Below are 18,051 nucleotides of genomic sequence, written 5' to 3'. Positions count from 1 at the left end.
ACACCGTCCACGTGTACGTTCCACGATCACAATCCATCTCAAAAGCACCATGTGCCCCATGTCTCAAAGCACATCGTACCACCCACACCACCCCACCCCCCTCACGCCACACCAACCGGAATGGGGGCGCAAGGAGCGCGCGGAGAGGCGCACCGTCGCGCCGAGGTTGGCCGGGGGCATCGCCCTGTCCGGCAGATCGTGAGGCCGCTTGCAACGCCGGCCAACCACCTACCCTGCTTTGTCGCTGCATCCCGCGCAGAGGCGCACAACCACCCTAGGCGCGCTGGACACGCCATCGCCTCCCCCCTTTCTTGTTCCGACCCACATTGTCCTTTGTCTTTCCAGCCCACTTCAACCACCATTCCCCTGCCCAATAACGTAAATCCAATAAACCTGAGCCCATACCCAATATCCCCATCAATATGCTATGAGTTCAACTACTACCCTAACTCATCGGCATAACTAAAACGGTAAACGGACAAAAAATTGTTTTATCAATTCCATTGGAATTTTCCTTGAAAGTACACATTTTGCATTTTTTTTTTTAACCAGAAGAGGGGTAAACCCGGCTTAGCGCTTCCTAGTTAGATCCCGAAATCGGTGGTCCACGGTAGGCCCTTGCTCCAATCATGTCCTCCCAAAGCACGTCTTCGACCACCAGAGGTGCATTGTCGAGCACCCGCACCCCCGATCATGAAGCAAAGCTGTGGCGGCGAGACGGTCCACAACTCTGCTTTGCTTTCTGACCACATGTAAAGGCCACCTCTTGAAACAGCCGGCATTCGCGTGCGCACAGTTGCAGGATGTTACACCGCGTGCCAATGTCGTGCAGGTCTCCGGCGAGGCATTTGATCATGTTCAACGAGTCACTCTTGACGACAAGTCTCCTAACTCCCCATCTCGCTGCTAGACGAATTCCCTGGAGTGCCGCCCATTTCTCCGCATGTTATGCAAAACGAGAACCAATATTGTAGGTAAAACCCTTTATCCAAACGCCCACATGATCCCATAGCACGCCTCCACAGCCAGCCCGCACTCCTGGTTCTTTACAGCATTCGTCAACATTAAGCTTCAACCATCCGTGCTCCGGTGACGCCCACGTGACGAGTTCTAGTCTAGGCGGTTGGCCATTTCTTCCAGGCGTCCATCTTTTCTTAAACGCCGCTTTGATCTGCACCCTTTGTGCTTCGATCCAAGCCCGCCGTTGCTAAAGGCTCAATCTCCTTCCGGCGAAGACTCTGTCGTTGCGCCACCGCCAGTTCCACCACATGCTTATTCCTAAAGTCACCGGCCAGTCTTCCCCCAAATCATTACGCTTATGTGCCCCCAGATTCGTGGACAACCACTCATCCCACCCCAATTCCATCAACTGCATCGCTGTATTGTGGGGAAGTAGCAACTCCCAGAAACCCGCCACCTCTGGGCATCGTCTAAACATGTGATCCAGAGTCTCCGGTATACCTGCACAAGAAGCACACATTTTATCAGTCGTGAAATGTCTGTTGAAACGCTCCACATTCGTCATTATCTTCCCATGTTTAACCAGCCACAAAAAGTGGATCATTTTATGCGGAAGCCTTATCCTCCATATTTATCCCAATATATATCCGTATCTCCAGGTGGTTCCGCCCTTATCGTCTCATACATTGACCGCATGGTAAACCTCCCACTCGTTTCCAAACCTCATCCCCACCCGTTGTTCGCGTCGTCATCCTCAAGGAGGACAATCGCGTTAAGCTTCGTCCTCCACCCCTCGTCCAAAATGCCTGTGAGCAAAATGCACTTCCACCCCCTCCCGTTCTCCCAATAATCTGCCACGTTCGCGTATAACTCTAGTAAGCTCACTGGCCGACGCATCCAGTCGTAAAAGGCGTTGGTTATGTGTCCAAATGTCCATCCAAAACCTTGTTGTTCTACCATTGCGGACAATCCGAGTCAGTCCTCGTTCCAGAGCAGGTGTCACGCCCTGAATTCCCTGCCAAGCATTCGACGCTGTACTGTACACCTCCGTCTGTCTCCGGCCCCCAACAGTGTCGTATTTGGTGGACAGAACTCGCGTCCACATGCTATCGTGCTCAACTCGCATCCGCCAGCACAGTTTAGCCACAAACGCCATATTAACATCCTGAAGGCTTCTTATTCCCAAGCCACCGTCGCCCTTTCGCTTTTTCACAGTTTCCCAATTTACCAGACTTGTCCGTCTCGTCTCACTATCACCACCCCATATAAAGCGTCTCGTTATAGTCTCCAATTTGGTGCACACTCCCTTAGGCAAAATGGCGGTTTGCATTGTGTACGTTGGTATGGCATTGAGTACGGATTTGGCTAGCGTAACTCGTCCCGCAAACGTCAGCACTTTGCTTCTCCAGCCATCTAGTATAGTCGCCACTCGGTCGAGCAGGCCCGCGAGAGTGGCGCACGTGGTTCTTCCATGCAAAGACGGGACCCCCAAGTATCTACCTAGGTCGGCGGTGGGTGGGATGCCAAGCTCGGTGGCGATTGTGTCCTGTAACACTGGCCCTGTGTTTCTGGAAAAGAACACCTGTGATTTGCCGAGGCTAATCTTCTGCCCCGAGGCTTCACAATAACGGTCCAAGCACTGCTTAATGACGGCAACCTGCTCAAGCGAAGCCTCCGAAAAGATGACCATATCATCCGCGAAGCACATGTGGGACAGCGTCGGCCCGCCAGTGGACAGACGAATACCCTTCCACGTGCCTCTTTCCACCTCCAGCGAAATACTTTGGCTGAGCCGTTCCGGGCAAAGAACAAATAAAGCTGGTGACATGGCGTCACTTTGACGAATTCCCCTTCCTGGTTTGAAACGTTCCATACGTGTCCCATTCCAAATAATCTGCATGTTCGCTGTACTCACGCATTGCATAATAATCCACACCCATCCATCGCTGAAGCCTGCATCCAAAATAGAGTTATTAATAAAGTCCCAAGAAAGGCGATCATAGGCCTTTTCTAAGTCAATTTTAATAGCCATTAACCCCTTGTTCCCTTGTCTAGTGCGCATAGTATGCATGACTTCCTGGTAAATAATAATGTTTTCCGAAATCTGCCTCCCAAGGACGAACGAGCTTTGGTACGGGCCAATAAGCTTGGGCAGAATCGTCTTGAATCTGTTCGTGATTGTCTTTGTAATGATTTTGTAAGACACATTACATAGGCTTATAGGCCTAAATTGCTTAATATTTTCTGGCATCGCAACCTTCAGGATAAGAACTAGCAGGGTGTCGTTAATTCCTTCCGGGAGGCACCCCGTATCGAAAGCAGTCTTCACCAATTCATAAACGCCGTCTCCCACTACCTCCCATGAGCGTTGATAAAAAGCCGCATGGAAGCCATCCGGTCTTGGTGCTTTCAATGGGCTCATATCAATAACAACCTTACGAATTTCCTCTTTGGTCACATCTCTATTAAACCACCGCCAATCTAAACATCCAAGCATTGGAAACAAATCCGTCGCGGCTTTTGTGACATTCACTCCCTCTTCATCCTTAAACAAATTCACATAGAAATCAGTCACGTGCCGCTGCAGCTCAATGAGCTCCGTAATCCAATTCCCGGCAGCGTCCTGCAGGCTTGCAATTTTATTACGAGAATTTTGGACCAGTGTCGACGCGTGGTAGAATTTTGTGTTTCTGTCGCCAGACACGATCCACTCCTCCTTAGAACGCTGAAACTATTGCAATTCTTCCTCGTACAACACGTTTTCCAACTTTCTCCAATTTTGAAAGTCCACCATGATAGGCGTTAGCCAGTCTTTGTTGAACTCCTCCTATGCGTGCAAGCAGATTAATTTTTCTAACCTCAATGCTGCCAAAAACGTCCCTGTTCCATTTAGTGAGCGCATCTTTAACCTTTGTAATATTCGCCTGTAGGGCGTGGTCCACGGTCCAAGAGCTTCGGATTACGTCGTCGTTTGCACCAGGACAGGTGCGTGATCAGAATATAGTCTGGGTAGATGGCGAACCGTCGCTTCGGGGAAACGCTACCTCCATCCCACATCACACAACGCTCTATCCAATCGCGCTCCTTTTGTAGCTGTCCCCTCAACTCCTCGCATCCAGGTAAACCGAGGTCCACTGAAACCTAAATCTACCAACCCTTCCATGTGAATCCAGTCCACAAAGTCCATGCTTCGTTGTTGGGAGTACGCCATATAGTTGAAGGTTTCATCTTTGCAAACTACCGCATTGAAATCCCCCATTGCCATCCATGGGCCTGTGATTTCCCTTTTTTGGGCCTGTAGCTCGTTCCAAAGTCGCTTTCGCAAGTGATGTGCCGGGCTAGCATACACAACCGCAAGGTTCCACGGTGTAGCCCCGTCTTCATTGACTTGTATTAGGATAAATTGAGGGGGAGTATACAAAACAGAAATTTCGATTGGTTTATTCCACAAAACCCATATTCCTCCGCTAAAGCCCACGACTTCCACTCGAACCCAATCCTCGTAACCCATCTTAGAACAGATGGCGCTAACTTGGTATCCGGAGAGTTTCGGCTCCACCAATCCTAACACGTCCGGCCTGTAAGTTTTAATTAGATTCTTAAAAATGCATGGAATCCCCTTCCCCCGGCACCCTGGCAATTCCAAGTCATATAAATCATAATAACAGAGCAAGAACCCAAAACACACAAAAAGCTAGAGAGAATAAGCGAAATAACACTGCAAACCTCAAGTTACCACCGCAGACGCGCCCTCCATAACCGCGTCCCCGTCGTCATCCATGCCCGTAGGGTCATCATTGTGGTGTTCACCCATATTTTCGAGCTTGCGCATTGGCCCTGCACTCGCTAGCAAGTTCACTGTAACCCTATCCGATTCAATGTGCGCACCCCCTCGTGATCCCCTGACCACCACATGCTCGTCTTCTTCCGTCGCCCTCCGCGGAACTCCTTTCTGTACCGCCCGCCTTTCAGTCCCACTCGTCGGCGTTGTCACTCTGGATTCTCTTTGGTTGGTTATTTGCTTCTCGTTCACCACAACATTGTCCCGTCGCTGATTCCGTCCATTTGGTGCGTTCTGACCCTCCACCAATGTGTTCGTTTCAGTCGGATGCTCCTGTGCAGCCCCGTCATCCTGTTATGCGGCTTCGTTACATGCTCCTGGAGCTGCATTTGGGTCAGCGTCTTCAGCGATCACTACCTCCAGGGGCAGAAATCGAGATTGCGTCTGCCTCGATTGGTCCCCGGCAGTGCGTCTGCTTCCATTCTGTCCAGCACGTGCTCCTGGTCGTTTCGTCTCCCAGGTTACCAGCATCCACGATCCAAATGGTGCCTTGTCCTCTGCCATCCTCGGTTTAGCAGTCATCGTGCCACTTGCCCCTGTTGTCAGCTTGCTGCCATCTGCCTCATCCGCCTTCCCCTTCTGCCACTGAGCGTCGCTGCTGAAAACCATCGTGTTCTCCTTCAGGCAAGTTTCGTGATTGTGGCATACATGCCACTGAGCGTCGCTGCTGAAAACCATCGTGTTCTCCTTCAGGCAAGTTTCGTGATTGTGGTCATACATCCCGCAATTAAAGCATACTAGATGGATCCCTTCATATGCAATAAATCGCATCCGCTTCCGCAGCCTGAACAGATCGATTTCCACGCACATCCGTGCAAACTTCCCCTGCAACGCCAGTCCCGTTGCGTGATCCACTCGTATGGGCCGTTCGACTTTCTTCCCGATCCTTTGCAAAAATTTTGGATTATAGTATTCTATAGGTAAACACGAGAATCGAATCCATACCAAAACCTTCTCCATCTTGTCCGTCATTGGGTCAAAATCCGGCGTCCACTCCTTCACGATTAGGTAGTGATTGAGGATTATCCAGGGGCCCTCGTACTTTGCATAGTCCAGATCATCCACCGAACTGAACTTAACCAAGTAGTATTCATTATCCAAAGCCACCAGATCCATTGTACCCTTCGGCCTCCACAGTGCACTCAGCCGGCGATGGAGATACGAATATCCTACCTGCTTACCCCAGACCTTGACGATCAGTGCCTGCCGCCAAGGCCTTCGGAGCTCCTCCTTCTCCTTGTTGGTCAGCCTGATGACTGGGCACAATGGATCGTCATCCGCTTCATCCTCCTCCCCATCGGATAAGGCCTCGTCATCAGGAGGGGTCTCTTCTACCGCGGCAGATCGCGTATCACACGATCCAGCTATCGTGTCTCTGTACAACACGGGTCGCGACAAGCTACATGGTGGAGTCTCTGTTGGTGCGTACGCTTTGAACACCTCCATGGGCGCCTCGGAGACAGCCTCCACCAGCTCCATCCTCGTCTCTGATGGCGCCCCGCATCCTGTTTCGATTTCTTGGTGCTCCGCACCAAGAGATCAAGATCCTCTTCCGAGAGCATTTTTCTTTACATTTTGCATTTATATTAGTTTCAACCATTACACAAAATTTTCGTATCAACAAATCGATAAAGAAAATAAAAAACTTGGACGGTTAATCACAATTGTCAAATAAAATCGAAAAAGACGCCATGCAACAGCAGAACGACAACTGTATTCTATATTCTGCTTACCAAGATTTAAAAAAAAAAAAAGGGAGTGGGATAAAAAAGCAGTTAAAATCGTACCATGCTCCAAATCTTAAAAGGAAATTATCGAATTTGGATATAATTAAGATCGTATTTACGGGATTTGACTTTAACAGTGGTGCACCATGCGGATCTTCATACTAAGTGTATTTCATTCCAGCAAGGTAACAAAGGAACCAAGGGAAGAAGACGACAAGGGAGCACGAAATACAGACAGATATATATAGAGAGAAAAACCCGCGTTCGGCGTTCTGGACCCTGATCCTGACCCGACTAAAACCTCATCTCTGCGTTGGTCTTCAATTCCGAATTATTCTTCTTCGTTCCCTCTGTATGTATGTATGTATGTATGTATGCATATCTTGTAAGATAACGGCGTCTGCTTCGATTTCAATTTCCCCGTACGTAGGCGAGCATGTATCTACGTTTAAAGATTGTTTTGTAGATTTTGTAAATAAAAATTTGTCTCTAGGGTTTTTCCATGTATTTAATATCTTAATCGCATATATTGGTGGAGCTAATTGTTTCCCTTCTCCGAATCATCACTTATTCTTTCATTGAAAATGGAAATTTGAAGAAGGAAGTGGGAAGAGATGGAAAATGGAGGAGGAAATTTAGAGAGTAAATTTTCGGGTTTGGCTTTACGAGATTCCACCAACGGTGATGGGCTGGCCCAGGTCATGAAAGCTGTTGAAGCAGCTGAAGCCACCATTAAACAACAGGTATTTTTTTATTTTTTTTTTTTAAATTTATTTAAACCCATCCTTTCTTATAGTTGTTTATAAATGAATTCATGTATGGTTAATTACTAGTGAAGTTGAGCTGAGAGGAATTAATGGTAGAACTAGAAATGTGAACTATCAGTCTGAAACTATTAATAGCAGACAAGCATGGTAAATTGTGAATTTCATGAACTGGATATCTGATGGTAAAACTAGAAATTCTCCTGATGTCATGATTTGGCCTCTCAACTTTCTGAAAATCCTGGTATTTAAGTCCGGATACACAGGTATCTGAATCATCAACAAACAAAAAAGCTTGCAAGTTATTTTTTTATCAACTGGATTTCCAGTCATGCCAAACGTGCTAGTATGCTTAGGGTACTAAACTTTGCTTCTAACGATGATTGAATACCAAAGTTCATACTGACTTTCTAATCAAGGCACTAGCACCTGGAAATTCTGTTCATCAAAATTTTCTCAGGTTGAGTTTGAGGGGAGAGGATGGAACTTATCTACATTTGTAGATTCTTATTATCTAATATAGTTGTGGGCTACTGGGCTTGCAGTGTTGGCGAGTCTAAGTTATGAGCATCTCATTTATTAGACTAGCAGAAGAAGATTTGCAGTGTAGTATACTGATACGTAGTATTTTTTATAGGTATAAATCATTAATAGTTTGGAAAATATAATCCTTGTTTTGCTTCTAGAGCTCATAGTTTTTCCTACATGTATGCTGTTGATTTTTATCTTCTATTGCTGTTTAGGTGGAGGAGAATGATTGGTTGAGATCTGAACTGCAAGAAAAGATTCAGGAACTTGAAAAATTTGTAAGCACATGGTGACACATTCTGAAAATTACATATGATTCCTCTCATGGCTGTCAGTTGCTAATTGAATATGCAATTTCTATTATCTAGTAGAAGTTTTAAAGATGTGTATTCTAGTTAACTTCTAATTGGGATCTATTTGTCTTGGTGTTCTGTTATTAAATTTTTCTTATGGTCCAACCTTGTGACTGCATTTTTTGAAGATTGAAATTGTGCTGTTGTATGTACTAAGGTTGTTGATTATTGAGTACTTGCTTTTGCTTTGTTGACATTTTTCAACTTATTTTTGTATGCATGGTATATCACGTTCAACAGACTGTATGGTTAATTTACCTCCTTGACAGAAATCAGGTGAACCGACAATTGGGAATTTTCATTCTGTGGAACAGTGGGATGGTCATCCTGGAGCTTTTGAATCAAGTTTGCATTCTGGAGATCAGACTGATGGTCCTAGAAACACGAATAGCAGTATAGGCCCTGGTTTACCTAATAATGTTGTTCAAAATTATACAAACTCCACTATGCAACATGCAGAGAGCAGCTCCGATTATGGCAAAGTCAATAGTACAGAAAGAGTGACTTTTACTGGGGTTCAAACAACTTCTGATGTTTCTGGCTTATCTCATTTCTCATCACATTCAAAATCACCGTTTTCTCCTAGCAGGTATCTGATAATCATTGAAGGCATTAGGTTCTCTATGGGAGCGAGGGCATCTTATCTGAATTTCTTGTATTGACTTATTTGTTTACTTGACTTTTATATTGAAAATTTTATTTTAATACTAGCAGAAACTGACAATTGAACTGGCTTAGGTAGGTATCAAATAGCAGGAGAGCAAGACAGGCAGCTTAACTTATCTGGACAGGGCTTTATGCCAATGGCTGAAGTGAATGATTCTAACAGCACAAAGCAGGTATCTCTTGTTTATGGTCCAAATGTTTATAATCCTCTTACCTGGCTCATTTTTCAATATATCTTTATAGGATATTGTTTTGAAGATCCAGGCTCATGAACAAGAGATTTCCCAATTGAGGAAACATCTTGAAGAATATTCAATCAAAGTAAGGACTCTATGCTTCTAATGTTCACCATGATTATTTTAACTATTGCTTTGACATAAATTATTTATTTATTTTGGGCAGGAAGAACAAATAAGCAATGAGAAATATGTTCTGGAAAAGCGCATTGCTTATATGCGCATGGTATGATGAATGTCTCTAGTTCTTTTGTTAAGTACTACTCCATATATCTCAAATCTTTTTATCGGGTACGCCCTATGTCTGTTTATATTTGTTTTAATCTAAACTGACAACGATTATTTGCTACAAATTCTTGGTATAGGCCTTTGATCAGCAGCAACAGGATTTGGTAGATGCTGCATCTAAAGCAATATCTTATAGACAAGACATAATTGAAGAGAATATACACCTTACATATTTATTGCAGGTATTTTCATGTCCTGTAAACTTTAATTCTCTATGCACACCCCCCACCCCTTACCAAAGATTTGAGGTCGAATAATTTTGTCCTTTATTATTATTATTATTTTTTTTAAAGGCACTAAGCATATTTTTGTAATTTTGATAAAATGAATATTGTAATTAGAAAGTTTTTCTCAAATTTTAACCACTTGATTTTCTGTAATTTGTCTAACATATTTTAGGGTTTGTGTTATGATTTTGTCAGGCTGCACAACAAGAGAGATCAACATTTATATCATCTTTATTACCACTCCTTGCAGAATATTACCTTCAGCCACCTGTACCTGATGCTCAGTCAATTGTCAGTAATGTAAAGGTCAGCACAATACTTTTCTCTATGCATGGAAAATGAATCTTGGTCAGTGTAATTTGATGGTCTTTTTCTTTGTACATTTTGTTACTTTCTTGCTGCTGTAGATCATATAAGGCACTGACACTATTTCTAGTTTGGGGTATACCCACAGGTATGTGGATGATTCTATTGCTATGTGCATGGACAGCATCCAATTTCAAGAAATCTTTGTTTATTTGGTCTAAAGTTACAATATCTCATGGAGTTTTTAAGCTCCATGCATAATTTACTCCATATAGCTTGTATTCACCATCTTGGTGCCTCTTTTGCAAGTAAAGTTTTGTTTGAAAAGTTGAGCTGTTTATGAGTTGTACTAAAGTCTGATGTGAGAAATAGTCTCTATGTAAAGTTCTGTTGCTGCATAATATTTAATTTAATCACGAAAAAGAAAATGCTAAAACTGAACCTTCTTTTAAGGTTTAAGAAACTGCAGAGTTTTAAATTTGAAAGATGTAATATCTTGATTGTAAAACTCTTTCTTAGCAGAGGAGGGAGCTAAGGAAGAAAGAATTCTGCTATCTTGACTTCCCATTCCTTTGCTAAATATGGCATCATATTTTTGTTGTGAAGGCATGATGTATGTTAGAGAAATAAGGGGTAGTTAGAGATAGTTTAGAGTTTCTCTCCTATCCTAGTGTTTCTTCTTTTCAAATTCTGTGGTTAGCACTTAGTTAGCTTGTGTATATATATAGGGCTTTCCTGTACAGCAAGATATGAAATACACACTGCGTCAGTCTACCTTTCTACATTTAACAATGTACGTGCTATGTTGATGAGTAGCATGATAGGGGGAGGAGGTTCGTGGTCCACATGAACCACCTATCTTTTGAACTATGATTGAGAATTTGAAATAGGATGGTATCAAATTTCAGTCAGTGATAGGATGGATTTTGTTTACATGTACTAGCTTGAAGATCTTTTTGGTCAATGTTTGTGGCATTCGATTTTCCACTAATAACCTTTTCCCCCCTTATATAAACAAAATGTTGCTGCAGATTCTTTTTAGACATCTGCAGGAGAAGCTTTTAGTTACTGAGGTATGTCATCAACTCCAACTAGGGATATTTCTTATTTCTAATGCACTGGTTCTTGTTGACGGTATCTAATTTTTAGTTGTTGGATTCATAGGCAAAGCTGAAGGAGTCTCAGTACCAAATGACCCCTTGGCCCTCTGATGTTAACTCGAATTTTGCTCAGTCACCTTCTGATTTTAGTGCGGTATATTTGACATACACTTATGTCAAAATTCTTTAGATTCATGTTTAGATGTAGATATACTAAACAGATTTGTCTATCCCTGGCCAGATAAGAGATGGACTTGAACTGGTACCACAACAAGGATACACTAATGAAAAGGCACCTATTCTTTCAGACCCACAGACAAGTAGAGATTGGGATTCATTGGGACATCCCCAGGTTGATAGTACTGGTGATTTAACAAAAAATGTGATGGGTGATGAGTTGGGGAGATATTCACCTCTTGCAAGCAGGTGAGCCTGTTCAAATGGAGACTGCTACTGTGAACTGAATTACAATTCAAACCATCTGCTTTTGGTGGTGGGTTCTGTTTTCAATTGAATTTTCTCTGTTGCCATGAGTGACAATAATACTTTGCCATTCTGGCTTTCATGGATGAAGGACTTAAATATCTTTTACTGGAAATGATGGTGAATCATTGTTTACGTGCAGTGATAACTTCTTTTTATATTTTCTTCTTGTAATATGATAACATAAGAGATATTGATATATATAATGGAGAATGCATTTATGTTAGATTGTTCCTTGCTAGAAATAACATCATTGGTACCCTGGATAGGCCGCATTACAGTCTCATGATTCATAACCATGGAATTTGATCAGCTTTAGCTTAAAGTCTATTGCCTTTGTCTATTTTTTCCCCATAGTTCACATAAAATAGATTGGTGTCAGGAGAAGATAAGATTGTGTCATGATTTCAGTCCAGACAAACTGGAGTTTCTGCTTGACATTGAGCTGATTTTCAACTTGATCTTGTTTCCAGAGGAAGTTAGTTTTATAGATTTTGCAGTTCCTTACTTCCTATCACCATAATAAGATTGTGAAATGTGGTTGGAAAGGTCAAACTCGGTACTGAATATTATTAGTATGGTTGTTGTCAAACCTATTTAAAGAAAATGTTGTGCAGTCATGTAAATATTTAGTGGATTGAAGTAGGACGTTAAATGTTTTCTTGCTGTGGCTGTCTTTCTTCTTCTTCTTCTTCTTCTTCTCTCTCTCTCTCTCTCTCTCTCTCTCTCTTCTTTTCTGTTGTAGTTGTCTCTTCATTTGTTTGGCATTCTGGTTTGTTTAGAACCCTTAATTTATCTTATCTTGTTCTGCACCTCTAAGCGTATACTAAACTAAATAGAGGATATACCTGATTCCTTTTTCTCGTCTTTACTTCCTCGATGGCCTGCATGATAATATGATATGCAGGTTTTCAATATATGATTGATTTTCTCTTTCATGGTTCCGCTCCTCAAGTTTGATTAATTTATGCTGAATATATGTTGTTTTGTAGGAATACCATATCACAAGATTTATCTGCTCAGCATGCAGTAAGCCAGGATGATTCTCTTTCCAAATCAAGAAGCGAAGAAATACCAAATAAACAAGTAAAATTTAGGGATCATATCAGCAATAATGAGATGGATGATTATGATATGGAGAGACTCCAAAATGGTAGAGAGCCTTCAGTCAGTTGGCACTCTAAAAGCTCTCCTTATACAAATCCCCTTGAGGATCTGAACCCTCACTCCCCATATTTACCCCCTGTTATGGAGGAACCTGCATCCTCTTTCTCAGAAGGTAAAAATTCTTTGTGTTTTATTGTTACTGTGTGTATTTAGGATCTTGCTGCTTGATGTGCACTAATCTCGAGGCAATGCTAAGTTGCAGATGATGAACCTTTACCTGCAGTTGAGGGTCTTCAAATTTCAGGTGAAGCATTTCCCGGACAGGAACTTAAGGCTTCTGGGTACTCTATTAATGGCACAACCAGTTGCAATTTTGAGGTGTGGCTTACCTCAGGGCTTGAATTCTGCTCTGTTGTTTCTTTTTGATTGTTGATGTCTGTTTTATTTTTGTTACCTTAGAATGCTTCATGCTGTTACAGATATCTGTCAGAATTCATTCTCATGTTTCTTGTCTCATTTTTGAGCTTACAGTGGGTACGACATATGGAAGATGGATCTTTTAACTATATTCTTGGTATTACTCTTACAAATCTCTATCTCTTCATCTAATCACATATGCGTGTACACACACACACACACATAAATAAATATATTTGAACACCTGGAGTCATATGACATTGGTGGCAGGTGCAAAGCAACCCACGTATCTTGTTACTGCTGATGATGTTGATACATATCTTGCCATTGAAGTTCAGCCACTGGATAATAGGAAGCGCAAGGTAATTTTCAGTCTTCTTCTTTTTTCTGTTCTTCGCTGTTGTTGTAAAAGATAAACGTGGTGTGTATTTAAATTTGTGAGATTATTGTTTGCATCTTTTAGTGAAGTATCCTTCCACTTTTCTTTTTCCAGAAGAAAAGAAGCAAGAGCAGTACTTTCAAAAGTGAAGCCTTCTTGAAAGTTACTAACATGGCTTCATTACTCTTCTTTTCCAGGGTGAATTGGTGAAGGTCTTTGCTAATGACCATATGAAGATTAGTTGTGGTAATTGCAGCTGGATCTTTATTCAATATATGTAACTGTAGTTTGAATTTTGTTATCATGTAGAATAGATTATAAACAATCTTCAAAGCTAAGTGGGAATTGGGTGTTTATTCACATCATTCATTAATCACTCTTTACTATGAGTAGGTAGATCACCATTCATTTGTTCAATAGACAATGGCATTTCTCTCTAGAACTGTCATCAACATGTATATAGGAACCTAGTTCTTTGACCTAATTTGTCCCTTCTTTCACATTAGTTTTCTTTATACTTTGTGACTATTTTTCAGACCTATGGTTTACAGTGGGGGTTTTTTTTTGGGTGCAGTTCCAGAAATGCACAAGTGCATACAGAGAACACTTTCTAGTGGTCATGCTTCATATAAACTGTTCCTATGGGTAGGAATCTGTTACTATGATTCTGCACAGGTTTCACTTGTTAAAGATTTCCTGCTCATTGACACTGACACTCTTTTATCCTTAATTTTCTCATTCTACAGACAGGATATCTTGATATATGGGAGCCAGCTACCTTGTCCATAAAGAGGGATGGTTTTAGCATCAAGTGTAGTGGTCCTAATGCTGTTGCTGCAACTGAGAAATTTTCACTATCTATAAATGTATGTTCTGTTGCAATCTAATTATTCTTTCAGCATGAACATGGAAAACACAAGACTAACAGAAATGAAGCACATATACCACACCGGCCTTACATTATATAGTTTCGTGCTTTCTTTTAATGCCGGTGTTTCACCATTGACTTGCCACTAGGTGATTTTGTCCATTGTTCTATTTAAAGAATCATTTTGATAATATTCTTGTAAAGGGATTATTGTGTCTTGAAGAATGACACTGCCCGTTTCTTTTTAAATAGTGCAGACCAGGCCTTAATAATATTTTTCCTCGTCCTTAATTATAATATCTTTAATTTAATATTGGTCTTCTATCCATTCCTTTTCTTTTCCTTTTTTAAAAAAGAATTATTTTAAATTAAATTTCTCTGGCAGGTTTCTATTCCATACGGAAGTCCTACAGAATTTGTAATAACTGATAGTTTGGGAGATGACCGTCGTCTCAAGGCAGGGAATGATCCGTCCGATATTAGCTGGTAAAGTCATATTTGTTTGCTTTGTTTGTTGTGTATGGAAAATTTCCTTTTCTATGTAGAAATGGCTAATGGGATTCTTCATTTCTGAAATGATAATCCCAGTGGATAATGCCTTAACCCTTATACACAAGAATAAGCATGGCCCTTTAGGTGATTATGCTGTTGAGTGAAGGAAAAATTGCTTCCATCTTCTTGTCCTGTTAGGGGATAATTTCTTCCTTTAAAGGGCTGTGCCTTGCTTTGGTTAATGTGACTTTGAATTTTGAAACTGCTTGTTGGCAAAACTTATACTCCCTTTTTATCAACTGCATTATCCCTTCGTCTTGGTCAATTGGCAAATGCTGTCCAAGTTTTTGTTTTCAGTTTTCTTTATGCTTTTCATTACTATCAGAGCATTGTGGCACTTTAAAAGTTCTAATGTAGGGAGAAAATAAACTTTTATTTTAACTTTTCACGAACTTAGTCATTACAATCTTTCTTAACCTTGGAGCCTACTCAAAGTAGGACAACTATATGGATAGTATATTGATTTCTATTGGGTTTTTTTAACCTTTAATTTGGTTAACTTAATTTTTTTTAGTTTGATTGTTTCATTTTGCCATTTAAAGGAAAAGTAATTTACTTTTTGTGTTCCCATTTTCTGTAATCCTACGAGTTACCTGAAAATGTTGCATAATGTCTGGAAAGCATATCATAAAAGAAAAGTTGTTAGCAGTATAATGGCCAAGACTAACACAGGTTTTGATGAGTAAATATGTTAATGCATAAAACTTAAAATCAATAAAGATTATTTGGGCACAAAGATTTTGGTGATATTTGTAATACTTTTCTAATTTATCATGGTGAGATAGGTTGATGGAATGTTTTAAATGACAAACTTATAGATGTAGAAAAACATTGTTGGTATACCTGAACCATGGTGTATTGTTTAAGAATTTTATAATCCAAACATAATATTTCCTGACCCAGCAATTTTGTTGATATAAATTTGCAATTTCACCCCTTTGTTTTCCTCATTATCCTTTCTTCCTCATTAAGCCATTCCATGCATGCTATAAACTTGTCAACTTGGTCTAGGTTATTTCACTCAATTTTCTTGTCTCTGAACTGTTCAGTTGCTTTTTTCCCCATCTTCTCAAATATAGTTTGTTAGTTTTATTATTTAATGTTTTCTACCGCTGAACTTATGCAGTTCCAGGGATACAATTGTTCTCACTATGAGATTGTTCATTGTCAAGGTATAATTTTCAAATTTGTACTGTTTATTAATATGATGTTCAAAGTGAAGTGCATCTTTTTATTTTATTTTTTAGTTTGCCAACTGCTGTACCTTCTATTTGGTTTCCAAAATTGTTTAAGCTGTAAATCAGCTTAAGTGGGGAGTATGACAATAGTCAATAGAAAAGATGATCTTGACTGTTTTATCATGTGGAAGTTTAAATATTTGGTCAATTTTAGTCCTAAACCCCAACTATATTGTGCCAAAACCCTCCTTTATCTACAACTTTATAACTTTCTTTTGATCTTAATGTGGTGGTGTCACTTAATTTTTGCAGGCTGGTGAGAAGAAGAAAAGTAGGAAACGGGGCTTGTTCTTTAAGTGAGGATGATTCTTTCCAATCACAGAAAAGTGTGTAGTGCGTATTGAATGCGGGCTTGTAGTTACCAGCAGCATTCTTAGAGGAATCAATCTTCATATGTTAGTGTCTTATTGACAAGGTGATGCCATTTTGCTCTACGCATCCGCCCGCCCACTCCCAAAAAAAAAAAGAAAGAAAGAAAGAAAGAAAAAAAAAAACTCAGAGGGGAGTAAAATGTATAGTGTTACCAGTGTATATTGGTACAGAATTGTGTTCAAGATTCTTGAAAATGCATTAAGTTTGGTTAAACTTGGAGGTTTTTTTTTTTTTTTTTTTTTTTTTTTTTTTTTGGTCGAGGAAAAGCAGTGAAGCTTAAGAAAGCAGTCTCCTGGCGTTTAGTCGATTAGCTGATACGAAAAATTTATGCTCCAACATTGGCTGTTTTGTATGTTCTAACTTTATTTGCGTTTGTACCAGAAAAGATAATATAGGTGAACCGTGAATATAAAGAAAAACAAAAACTATATAATGCATAATACTTAAAACGTAAATCTATTTGGTATTGTAAAAGTTATTCTTTCAAATTACTAGTATTAATGTTGAATAAATTGAATTGCTTATAATTAATGGCCAAATAGTATTAATTTATTTGTTTTGAATTTCAATTAAAAAAATGTAAAAAAAGAAAAATTTAGATGTCCTATACAAAATATTTATAATATTGAAGTTCAACCATGTGGTACGTAACCTAAACAGAGTGGCAGACAAGCTTGCGTCTACTGCTCTTAATCATGGGCTAGGAACAAGGATCATCTCAACACAACCGCATTTTTTAGATGACCTGCTGTGGGAGGATAGGGTGGGTGCCTGTGTGAGTAGCAGGGTGCCCTTTTAGTTTTGCTTCCGGGCTTGTGCCCTCTCTTCGTAACCAAAAAATAAAAATAAATTAATACTATTGGGAGAGTCTTGATCTAAAGAATGATGTTGAAGGAAAGTTTTGGCCCGAGTGGATGTGAATGAAGGAGGTTGGCCCAAATCTTATTGGAATAAGAAGATATGGTGACAAAAAAAAAAAAAAAAAAAGAACACCAAAAGATACGAGAGAAGGAGTTTGTCGGGGCAAAACCGCTTGTGGGCGGTCGGCGAGGTGGCCCACCGGAATCCCCGCGGCGAGGCGTGAGCGACGGTGGCGGCAAATTATGCTGTGCATCCGTGTGCACCAGATGCAAAAACGACGTCGTTTTGACTAAAAACGCGCGTCCAACTTTAAAAAAAAAAAACAGTTTCGATTTCCGTCAACAACATTATGTTGTGCATGATTTCTAAATGTATAGTTATGAAATTATGGATGTATAGTTATGCAATTTTGGATTTATAGTTATGAAATTATGGATGTGTAGTTATGCAATTCTGAATGTATAGTTATGAAGTTATGCAATTTTGGATTTATAGTTATGAAGTTATGGATGTGTAGTTATGCAATTCTGGATGTATAGTTATGCAATTCTGGATGTATAGTTATGAAATTATGATGTGTAGTTATGCAATTCTAATTTTTTTTTTTAAGTCGACGTCGTTTTTGCATGGTGCACACATATGCACAGCATAACGACTCGCGGTGTGGGTCACATCGGACTGGTGGCGCCCACTAGCGGGCCAAGTGAAGGTAGCATAGCAAGCTTGGAGTAAAATAGTAAAGGGTGCTGCCAACAGGGATCAAACCCGCAACCCAACC

General features: G+C 40.7%; 2 protein-coding genes across 2 annotated transcripts; one reads left to right on the top strand and one right to left on the bottom strand.

The window, feature by feature from the left end:
* Positions 1-1,207: 1,207 nt before the first annotated feature.
* Positions 1,208-6,280, bottom strand: LOC109193862. The gene is made up of 5 exons (XM_019344694.1): positions 5,113-6,280; positions 4,005-4,593; positions 3,693-3,840; positions 1,846-3,583; positions 1,208-1,461 (listed from the first exon to the last, which is right to left on the bottom strand). Exons 1-5 carry the CDS (start codon positions 6,278-6,280, stop codon positions 1,208-1,210), a joined length of 3,897 nt encoding a protein of 1,298 aa, XP_019200239.1.
* Positions 6,281-6,778: 498 nt separating this feature from the next.
* LOC109146515 lies at positions 6,779-16,625 on the top strand. The gene is made up of 22 exons (XM_019294178.1): positions 6,779-6,880; positions 7,127-7,271; positions 8,036-8,098; positions 8,443-8,762; positions 8,916-9,012; positions 9,083-9,160; positions 9,242-9,301; positions 9,441-9,545; positions 9,786-9,896; positions 10,928-10,969; positions 11,061-11,150; positions 11,238-11,422; positions 12,472-12,758; positions 12,843-12,964; positions 13,118-13,160; positions 13,274-13,365; positions 13,580-13,628; positions 13,957-14,027; positions 14,129-14,248; positions 14,636-14,736; positions 15,929-15,974; positions 16,293-16,625. The coding sequence occupies exons 2-22, from the start codon at positions 7,143-7,145 to the stop codon at positions 16,338-16,340; spliced, it is 2,259 nt and encodes a 752-aa protein (XP_019149723.1). The 5' UTR covers positions 6,779-6,880; positions 7,127-7,142; the 3' UTR covers positions 16,341-16,625.
* The last annotated feature ends 1,426 nt before the right edge of the window (positions 16,626-18,051 follow it).

This window comes from Ipomoea nil, unplaced genomic scaffold (genome assembly GCF_001879475.1).
Source record: "Ipomoea nil cultivar Tokyo-kokei standard unplaced genomic scaffold, Asagao_1.1 scaffold1932, whole genome shotgun sequence".
Classification (NCBI taxonomy): Eukaryota; Viridiplantae; Streptophyta; class Magnoliopsida; order Solanales; family Convolvulaceae; genus Ipomoea; species Ipomoea nil.
This window is presented reverse-complemented; position numbering and strand designations above follow the sequence as displayed.